This window comes from Mya arenaria, chromosome 10, assembly GCF_026914265.1.
Source record: "Mya arenaria isolate MELC-2E11 chromosome 10, ASM2691426v1".
NCBI classification, from domain to species: domain Eukaryota; kingdom Metazoa; phylum Mollusca; class Bivalvia; order Myida; family Myidae; genus Mya; species Mya arenaria.
In genome coordinates, this window is record NC_069131.1 from 13,986,718 (window position 1) to 13,998,501 (window position 11,784).

Consider the following 11,784-nt stretch of genomic DNA (forward strand, 5'->3'; position numbering starts at 1 on the left):
TATCAAATATACTAACTACAGTTAAGAATATCAAACATACGACAGCTAAGGCCTAAAAAAATACATTTGGTTCGGGTTACCCACCCTACCTACGGAATAGGCGCCGACCCTACCGTTTTTCATAGTCAGTTTGAAAAAAAAAATGAAAAAAAAAAAATATATATATATTTTTTTTAATTGCTTTTCAATATGTAGTTTAAACCTTAAATGCTTATACAAAAGATAACTTTAACACCATTCTCCAATTATGAAAATGATATTCTTATATAAAGCCTTATAAAAAATAATTAAAAAATAATAAAAATCCTACCTTCCCTACCTGTTTTTGAAAAGGATGTTACCCTAACCAAACAATTTTTTTTAGGCCTAATTTCATAAAAATTCAAACTACAATTAAGAAAATCAAATATGGTACAATAAAGGTAAGCCATCCATCATAAGGGAGCAAACATGCGCTAGTGCATTTAGATAATAAAATTCCAAGATATGTCTATGTTTAATGTTATATTGAACATCTATTAACCCCAAACATTCTTAACTAGGCGTACACATGTATAGTATAATAATTGCATAATTAATTAACACAGCAAAAACATAACAATATCATTCCATATAAAATATTCAATCCTTTGTCAAACAAAGAGGACATTTAAAAAGATATCACTTGAGGTCAATTACATATTATTAAAATAGGATGTTTTTATAGCATTTAGAATACAACCTACATTTTACGCAAATGAAATTGCAGAAAGGCAACCATTAAGTAGTGGACTTAATCATTAAGATTTTCAGCTTTCGTGCATGTTAAAAAATCCGCCTACTGCCAATCATTCAATACACATTCCCTGCGTCAGAGTTTTTGTTGACAATGTATCAGCCAATGAGGTTGTATTCTAAGTAAGTTAGATGCATTGAGGTGAATTCTTAATAATTAAGAAGGGATCGTTTGCTACGCTCACTCTGCCCATTCTTAATGATTCTTACATCTGCAGGAAAAAATAAAATCCCAATAGTATTTCAGTAGTTTTGCAATGTCTGTTATTCCACAGGAATTGTTTGTGTAACAACTGTTGCAATAATACATTTTCCAGACAAAACTTGGATATAAACATGAGACTTTTGAAAGTAATTTGGCAAGTACTACCCACAGAGGCTCGGACGTTTGTGAAAAAAGATGTTATTACCAATAATAAATGTGTGGTTACCATGTTTAAAGTCATACTTGTAGCTATACATGTTCATATTGGATAATTTAAATTATTAATTGTGGATGGAATGATAAAGAATGACACATTTATTGTCAATAGTAACACTTTATTTCCAAAACATAAGCCCCTATGGTAGTACCTATGTTTGGCACAGTTGTAAATGATCCATCCAAATCAATGTATACTAGTTAGTGCTGTAGTTCATATAAACAGCTGCTTCAGTGTTGAGTTCTTGGCAACTCTACACCAGGGGAACATAATGAATGTCTGAATGTTAAAAAAAGTTCTCTAAATGCCCATTATTGTGGTTAGTTAATGCCGCAGACGTAGATTATTTTAATTTGGCAATGGTCTATTTTTGCATTTATTTTTAATTTGGACATTTAATTTTTTTGGGGTACAAATACTATTTTTATCTTATCATGCCATTTCTTTTTGCCTAATGCTAAATTTCGATCACATTTATTTTTGGTACCATTTGAAAGTGCATTTTTCACTGATAACAAATATGTAAAATAAACCATCTTAAAAACATCACACATATACAAGTTATTGCAGTTTGTGGTATTGCTAATAAGATCATCATTTCCACTGAAATCAAACAGTAACTGACCTGTTTTGCAACCTTTCTGACCAAAAACCTTGTGAGCGATACTTTCTCAAGTATATCAATCACATAATTCTATTCAAACTCTTATGTAACGAAATCCTTTTAAGCGGTACCAAAATAATATGGAGTAAGCAGGCATTTAACATTCCTGTACGGTAATTGTGCAAAGCTGAGAGTAAAAATTTTCAGCAGCATTATTTCGGGCTATTCCAGTAAAACATATAACCCCTGGGGGGTGGGGGGAGGGGGAAGGCAATTATTTGAACAGTATATGGGTGGGTGTCTTTTTTCGCTAATTTTGACCCCAAAAGGATAAATTTGCTTCTGTAGGGGGAGGGCATAGTTTAAATGTGCCTTCCCCCCCGGGGGTTACATGTTTAAATGGAATAGCCCTTATTGATTCGCAGACAACAGTGCATCAGCACTTGCTAATAAAATAATTCATGGCCAAGCCAGTATTCAATACAATTCTTATCCTTAGATATGTCTCAATAATTTCATTCAGTCTATTGATTATTTATTAATGTTTAAGTTCAATCAAACCCTTCTAAAAAAAAATATGCTTTTCACCAAAATGCACTTTTAATGCAGAAAATAATAGCTTTTAACGCAAAAAAGTGCTTTTAATCTAGAAAAAATGCACTTTAAATGCAGAAAAATGTGCTTTAGTGCATTATAGCAGTTTTAGTCCAAAATAAAACAAATAAGTGCAGATAACATGCGCTTCAGTCACAAAAAGTGTATTTTTTTCTAGATTTTAATTCTCTCAGAGAGTATGCATGCCAATATGGTGCCAATACCACTGTGTTTAATGCAGATTTAATGCATGTTTAACACATATTTAGATGGGAAACACTCAGATTTTACTCTTAAGGTAGATCTAATTTGGTTATCGAATACAGCCCCTTATCTTTTGGTGAACAATATAGCAGATTCTTAATTGTTGTGAAATTATCATTTCTCTTCTTATATATTGTGGATTGATACCCGGGTATTTAATTAATCATTTCTCTCCTTATAGTGTGGGTTGATACCCGGGTATTTAATTAATCATTTCTCTCCTTATATTGTGGGTTGATACCCAGGTATTTAATTAATCATTTCTCTCCTTATATTGTGGGTTGATACCCGGGTATTTAATTAATCATTCCTCTCCTTATATTGTGGGTTGATACCCGGGTATTAAATTAATCATTTCTCTCCTTATATTGTGGGTTGATACCCAGGTATTAAATTAATCATTTCTCTCCTTATATTGTGGGTTGATACCCGGGTATTAAATTAATCATTTCTCTCCTTATATTGTGGGTTGATACCCAGGTATTTAATTAATCATTTCTCTCCTTATATTGTGGGTTGATACCCGGGTATTTGATTAATCATTTCTCTCCTTATATTGTGGGTTGATACCCAGGTATTAAATTAATCATTCCTCTCCTTATATTGTGGGTTGATACCCGGGTATTTTATTAATCATTTCTCTCCTTATATTGTGGGTTGATACCCAGGTATTTAATTAATCATTTCTCTCCTTATATTGTGGGTTGATACCCGGGTATTTGATTAATCATTCCTCTCCTTATAGTGTGGGTTGATACCCGGGTATTTGATTAATCATTCCTCTCCTTATAGTGTGGATTGATACCCGGGTATTTGATTAATCATTCCTCTCCTTATAGTGTGGGTTGATACCCGGGTATTAAATTAATTATTTCTCTGCTTATATTGTGGGTTGATACTCAGGTATTTAATTAATAATTTCTCTCCTTATATTGTGGGTTGATACTCAGGTATTTAATTAATAATTTCTCTCCTTATAATGTGGGTTGATACCTGGGTATTTAATTAATAATTTCTCTCCTTATAATGTGGGTTGATACCTGGGTATTTAATCAATAATTTCTCTCCTTATATTTTGGGTTGATACCCGGGTATTAAATGAATCATTTCTCTCCTTGTATTGTGGGTTGATACCCGGGTATTTAATAAATCATTTCTCTCCTTATATTATGGGTTGATACCCAGGTATTTAATAAATCATTTCTCTCCTTATATTGTGGGTTGATACCCGGGTATTTAATTAATCATTTCTCTCCTTGTATTGTGGGTTGATACCTTTATACATCAACTCGTTTGGATTTTCCTTAAACTTCGATGGCCATAAACTGAAAATATAAATTCAAACCTTTAGAGCAGTATACCAGGTTAAAATCAAATAGTCACTTATTTTTTGAATCATAAATAACCCTTATAACTCTGTCACTAAAATATAACAATTTATATGAAACTAGAGAAGCCGAACACATATCAAAATTTAAATTCTCTAAACTGATGCATTTAAAAATGCATTAAAAATTCAACATTATATTACAATAATTAAATTTTCATAAACATATGGGAAAAACAACAATAATGTATGTGTATGCTATCATAATTAGATATGTCTCAAGTCTCCTACGGTAGTGATGTTCCGATAATTGATTATTATCAAAAATTAATTGGTTGGGCCTGAAATCAGTGACAATCGATTGTATTTGGTCATAATCATTCATCAATTCAAGCGACTATTTTTTTCCCCTTCTTTTTCGCTCCTTAATTGCGCTTTGTTAATTTCCACCGACTGAGTTCATTTATACATTTGGAAATGTTCAGATGTTATCGTTAACAATCTGGTCAAAAGCAACAACAACACTTAATAACTTCAAACATACCCATGATATACCGTAAGCATAGTTAAGGATTTTCAGTTATTGTACAAGAATAAAACTACAATTACAGTATTGTAAAATACCCATTGTAGTCATTGTACAATTGATAATTGATGACTTGAGTGGAAATTATTTTCAAGGTAAAAATGAAACCGATTCTAAACACCATCCTACACAGGTTTCCTCCCTGACAAATACTGACAGTATTGAATGGGTATTAAAGCTGCTTGATATTAGTTCAACCTCATTAGAATATACCTGGAAATTTTGAGCAAGCCTCTGTACCAGCTGGGAATAAACACAGATGTCTCGTTCATCTGAGCTCCCTCTACCACAGCAATGGCCACTTGTGCTGGCGTCAACCACTCGACCCCTCTGAAAATGAAGAGATCAGTAGGTTAAAAGGTCAAAGGTCAAGGGTTAACCCTAACCCTAGATAAAATCTTATCAATGATCATATTGTAAGTCATTTTTTCGTACCCTTTATCCTTGGTTGCAATGAGACAATGACAAAACCCTTGACTGGAAATATAACTCTATGCTTGTTTAATTTAAAAAATAAATTTTGATTTTCAATTCAGACTCCCTTTGTATTCAATTGAAATTCATGATCGTACGACATATCCCACACTTGTTGATAAGAAGAGTCCATCACACATATCAAGGACATGGATAAGTTGTATATTATGGCAATTTATGATTTTCACTAACTACCTAATGATGCTCTAAATAAAGAAATAACTGGACAAATTGTAAAAACAAGAAACGTTGCCATACAACCAAACCAGGTTTCTAATGGATTGACAGAGAACTCCAGCCTTCATTCAATGGATTCAGTTTCATCTGTTTCTTCTAATTTTACTAACATTTACCTTGACCTTAGGGGCACTAAATGCATGGAAGTCCTCCAGAATGTTTTCCTATATACAAAATTTGGTCAAGATATGTCAACTGTAACTCAAGTTATTCAGTTTCATAAATGAATTTGATGCCGCCCGCCTGAACAACAGCGTACATCATTCTTATAACCAGATTTCACTATGTGGATAAAAAAGGTTATGCACTCACATGCCAACCGTATACTTGGTCATTCCAGTGGCTACAAACATGGGGTAGACGGTGGTGAAGTTAATCCCTGTGTGGCCCTCTCTTCTCATCTCGTCTTTCAATGCCTCTGTAAATCCCCGTACAGCATACTTACTAGCTCTGGATAAACAATCAATCAGAGACCTTAGTAATATTGCTTTTCTTAACTGGTGTCTAATATAAAAGCTGCACTCTCACAGATTGTCAGAGTTGACACTTTTTAAAAATTGTCCCAGAATCAGCTGATTTTGGCATCAATGCCTCCAGTTCATTCATATTAGGTTATTCACAAAATAACAGATCTCAGATAAGTATTTGGTAAACTGAAGAAAATAACATATTTCTTTAAGCGTTTGTCACACTTTTAGCCATAAAACATCAATTTTGAACGTAAATACTATAACTGTGATCTGATATTTTGTCAGCAGTCTTATATCACTGGTTACCTGACTTTTACACAAAACTAGAACTGGTTTCTAACGCGGAATTTGAGACTCTGAGAATGATTCATATCATCTTTATCATAGCTATACTGACATTCCTGCAACCATAAATAAGTATAAACAATTAAGTACCACAGTGACTAAATTGGAACAAACTTCTATAGGCTAGTCAGCGTAGCTCAAAATACCATCGAAGTCTGAGGAAATTGCAAAAGATTTCATTCATAAGTTTTCTGTTAAGAGAATATGTCTACTTTAGAAGAAAAAAAGTTGCACTTAGAAAACCAAATTTGAAAAAAATGCCTTTGAACCTTCTTAACAATAAATTTCTACAAAATCTGAACATACTAGAAAATCTTTCATCTTGAGCAGTATAATTTTAAACATTATGGTTAAGACAAAATATATAATATAGTTTATCTTTACATAACCAATGCAAGGTTTTGTAGAAAAAACAGTTAATGTCTTCCAAATTTGGCCATTTCTGGCAAAGGGTAAACTGTTCCTAGTTTGCTGAGAATCAACACTAAATACTGACAAAAGATTATATAATGTATTTAAAGTGACACTCTTATTCAAAATCAATACACATACATGTACATTAGGACAAACATAAAGTTTGAGTAATACACCCTCAACTACTTACCTAATAATGCAATTATGGAAAATATTAATTACTATAAACAATATTGTAACTGTGTATTTAATAGCTGAAAATGCAAAAATATTAAATCATTGGTGAATGCTAAAATATTTATTATGATTTACTATAGTCTCATAAGGTAGCAATACCATGCTTTCTGCACATTTCTTTTAAATTAAACTCGGTATCCTTCATAAGAACCATTGTTTTCGACATTTGTTCATCCTTTTTGGTATTTTTAACAATTGTATTATATGTGTTAAATCTTATTTTGGAGTAATAGTGCATCTTTAAACACTACAAATATGGATGTGGAGTAAATATTTAAACACTACCAATATGGATGTGGAGTAAATATTTAAACACTACCAATATGGAAGTGGAGTAAATATTTAAACACTACCAATATGGATGTGGAGTAAATATTTAAACACTACCAATATGGAAGTGGAGTAAATATTTAAACACTACCAATATGGATGTGGAATAAACTTACGAATATTCAGTGAGGTATGCCACACCCGTCTGAGCGCTCATTGATGCCATGTTGACAATATGGCCCTCGTTACGCCTGACCATGTAGGGGAGAAACTCTCGACATGTCTGAGCAACAATGAAAGATATACACTACTTAGTAACTAGCAACATTCTTTTATTTATTTGTTAATACAATAACAGTTTTGAATAAGTCTATCATAATTTAAAGAAAAAAAACCTGTTTGTTTTATTATAAATTAGTAAAATTGTGATAAATGTCATTTGTATTATATAGACATAAATTTGTATGTATAAATCAAAGATATACTGGGTGAGTACCTAAATTGGAACAATTTTGGCACTATTTTTGAAATATTTTTAGTAAGACTTGCACTACAATGACAAAAATTTTCATCAGCATACTAGGATTAAAGACCGATTGGTTGATATAAATGGCATTTTTCAAGATACTATCAATCTGCATGAAAAGTACTTTATTAACCGCAGTCAAGGACTGCCATTTTTGTCCTTGGAGTACCTTAATATGGAACAGTTTTAACTCTTTATTCATCTTTATGTATAGTTATAAAATTATTGGTACATGTTTTGTTTAAGTAAGTTAATTATTTATTTTAGTTTCAACTTTTTTTTTTTTTTTGTCAAAAAAATACAGACTGAACCAGTATGCTGTGATTGTGGCAAGCTGAAGTAATTCACCCGCTTACCATGTATTGACATTTGAACATGAAAAACTTTGAATGATAGCAGCATTTGAAATACTTACCGGAGTATTGTGTTCTTTGGAACTTGTATCTAAGGCAAGCATTTATATTGATTAAAATCATAAATACGCCGATCGCGATCAGAAAAACACTTTTATAATGGGTGTTCCATATTAAGGTACTGTTCCAATTTAGGTACTCGCCCAGTATGTAAGTAAATCAGCAGGTTATACCATAATACAATTATACAGATATAATGTGTATTTAACTATCATATGTAGTTCACAGTATTGAAACATTCTAAACAGATCAAAAAGTAAACAGAAGTTGCAAATAATCTTGTAATACAAACAGGAGCTTTCTGAAAAAGTGTCTTTTTATAGTTGAACAGGGGGCTCAACTCAGCAATTGATAAAACCAGAGTCATGGGTCTTGATATACTTGCGCAGATATTGTCTCAGGCAACATTTTAGCACAGTATCATAGTACTTTATCTTGAACGTTTTTTGAGTTCTAGACAAGGTCAAAGTTTTTGCACAACAATGCAGACAAATGGTTTTGCACAACAATGCAGACAAATGGTTTTGAACAGCAATGCCAATGCAGACAAATGTTTTTGAACAGCAATGCCAATGCAGACAAATGTTTTTGAACAGCAATGCAGACAAATGTTTTTGCACAACAATGCAGACAAATGGTTTTGAACAGCAATGCCAATGCAGACAAATGTTTTTGAACAGCAATGCAGACAAGTGTTTTTGAACAGCAATGCAGATAAGTGTTTTTGAACAGCAATGCAGACGAATGTGTTTGAACAAAAATGCAGACAAATGTTTTTGCACAACAATGCAGACAAAAGTTTTTGCACAACAATGCAGACAAATGGTTTTGAACAGCAATGCCAATGCAGACAAATGTTTTTGAACAGCAATGCAGACAAAAGTTTCTGCACAACAATGCAGACAAAAGTTTTTGTACAACAATGCTGACAAATGTTTCTGCACAACAATGCAGACAAAAGTTTCTGCACAACAATGCTGACAAATGTTTCTGCACAACAATGCTAACTAAAGTTTTTGCACAACAATGCAGATAATAGTTTTTGCACAACAATGCAGACAAACAATTTTGAACAACAATGCAGACAAAGAATTTCGCACAACAATGCAGATAAAAGTTTTGCACAATAATGCAGAAAAAGTTTTTGCACAACAATGCAGACAAAGACACCATGGCTATGACAAGAACCTCATTTTTATATTTCTTAAAAAAATGGATAAACTGAAAATGTGTTCTCAGTACCCAAATATAAGCCAGAATGTTGACATCAAACGTCCTCTTGATGTCCTCCTCTGACATCTCCAGCAGGGAACCACCATGTAGGATGCCAGCATTGTTCACCAACACCTCCACCTCTCCCACCTCTCGTCTCATTTTTGCAGCTGTTGCCTAGAAGTGAGCTAACTTTTAAGTATTTTTGCAGGGCAGCCTGGAAACAAGCTAACTTTCTAAGTATTTTGCAGCTGTAGCCTTGAAACAGCTAACTTTCTAAGTATTTTGCAGCTGAAGCCTGGAAACAGCTAATTTTCTAAGTATTTTGCAGCTGTAGTCTGGAAACGAGCTTACTTTTTAAGTATTTTGCAGCTGTAGAATGGAACAAGCTAATTTTTCAAGTATTTTTGCCTTCGTGGCCTGGAAAACAAGCTATTTTTTAAATGTCAGATTAATGCGTCTTGTAATATTATTATCAGCAATTTGTTACTTCTCAATTAGTTACCTCTCAGTTTTAAAATTGTTTTCATTGTATAAGCCCATATGGGCATTGCTAATCAACTTGTGTAGGTAAAAATAAGTGTCATGTCCACTGGGCTTAGTATCTGCGAGACAACAAAGGGCTATCCCTGCTAAGTGGCTTTGAACTTGTGTCTATATTGATAATATTAAAATCTTTATTGATAAAATGGCACATGTTTTTACACATTCTTACACTTAAATTATTTTGTTTAATAAACCTGAACTTGTAGAATGGCATGTCCCTGATCTTCAAAATGATTATCAAAAACCAGATTCCGACAGACAACCATACCCTTTCAAAGTACACTATGTCACAAAGCATCATTTGTCCTTTGCTGAGATATTATAACAGTATTAGAGACCATAATCTTACTATAGCCCTTCTACACAGATTTGCACCCTTACTTTGATGTTTTCGACCTTGCTGACATCACAGACATAAGACTTGGCAGCGTCATCCTTGTGTCTACTTTTACGAATTGTCTGCTCAACTTCTTCCACTTGTCTCTGCAAAAGAAATAAAAATTGTGCATTAAACAGGTAGAACTGAACTAATGTCATTTATATAACGCTATAATAATTATACACTTAATTTCATTTTACAAGAAAATTACCCTGTAACATTTTTTTAATATTCAAATTGTTGGCAAATAATTAAAGATGCACTCTTGCTCCCTTTTTAAGATTTACCACGATTATTAATATTGTTTCAATAATCCTTAAAGGATGAATAATTATTGAAAACAATGGTTCTTATGAAAGATACCGAGTTTAATGATAAATTTAAAAGATATGTACATAAAACACAGTATTTCTACCTTAGGAGACAATAGAAGATCACAGTAAATCTTTTAGCATTCACCAATCATTTAATATCTATGGGCTTTATGCTATTAAATACACATTTGCATCTTGATTTCAGTAATCAATATTTTCTGTAAATGCATTGTATAGAAAGAAATAAAGGTTAATCAGTCAAAATTGATATTTGTTATACATAAGTATGTATTGATTTTAAAGAGTGTCACTTTAATATATACTTGCATTGTTCATACTTGACTTAACTTTTCTATAATTCTTCTATTTTTCAATTCTGATTATTGAGGGAATCTTCATGTGTAAGGTCAGCTATAAGGCTGCCTTTCCACTCAATTTTGCATTGTCTGGCATAAATATATTTTTATCATCTTGTTTTGAATTAAATTAGTACCTATTTCTACTTTCATTTGTTTTAAACTTCCATTTTGATAAATCTTACATGATCGAGTAATGTGATTTATGAAAATAAATATTAAAACTCTTTATAAAGTGGTATCATATATATTTTTATTCAAATGATGTCACTAATCATAAACCAGCGTCATGTTCACTGTGACAAAAAGTGGACCTTATGTACCAGTCAATTATAACCAAAGCCCCACCAGGTCCGGGGTTATGCTGGGGTTAGTCAGAGAAATGGGCCGTGTTTTTACCTTTCAGGTGGCCCCACAGTGCGGGTGAATGCGGTGGTTTTGTCTTCGTGCAAAATATAGCAGAGAATGGGACTAACCAAGGTTCTCTGGGGTGAGGGGGCATTTGGCGGGGGTTTCACCAGCACTTCATCCCCTCAGGATGGGGATTTTGCCTGGTCTTGGCTGGACTGAAAGTCAATGTCCCCGCTATTCCCTGGGGCTGGGGGTGGGGGGGGGGAGGCGGTGTTACAACTGACTGGTGAATTTTATTGAGCATTATTGGATTATAGACTTTTTAACTGCCTTTTCAATCATTTCACTGATAAAGAGGGACACATACTTTGTTTATATCCCACAGGATAAGTCTGGCACCGACTTCACTGAATTTCATGGCCAACTCTTTCCCAATGCCATGGCCAGCTCCAGTGACCAACACAATGGTACCGGCAAAACTTTTTTTCTTCACTGGGACAAAGAAGCGAATGACAGCTTCTAAGTAGCAGTAAATCAGATAGAATAGTGTCTGAAATATTTGAATAACTATATACATTGTCAATTGTATCCTGATTAAAGAGAACACACTAATTAAAAGCCTGCTTGGTCGAAGTACAGTTTTGTTTGTGTTGTGTAAAAAAAATAATT

At 33.1% G+C, this 11,784-nt stretch overlaps 1 protein-coding gene across 1 annotated transcript; it reads right to left on the reverse strand.

The window, feature by feature from the left end:
• Positions 1-359: 359 nt before the first annotated feature.
• LOC128204082 (17-beta-hydroxysteroid dehydrogenase 13-like) lies at positions 360-11,764 on the reverse strand. Its single transcript, XM_052905427.1, has 7 exons — positions 11,483-11,764; positions 10,097-10,198; positions 9,200-9,346; positions 7,195-7,301; positions 5,595-5,732; positions 4,785-4,901; positions 360-3,983 (listed from the first exon to the last, which is right to left on the reverse strand). Exons 1-7 carry the CDS (start codon positions 11,690-11,692, stop codon positions 3,899-3,901), a joined length of 906 nt encoding a protein of 301 aa, XP_052761387.1. The 5' UTR covers positions 11,693-11,764; the 3' UTR covers positions 360-3,898.
• Between the last annotated feature and the right edge of the window lie 20 nt (positions 11,765-11,784).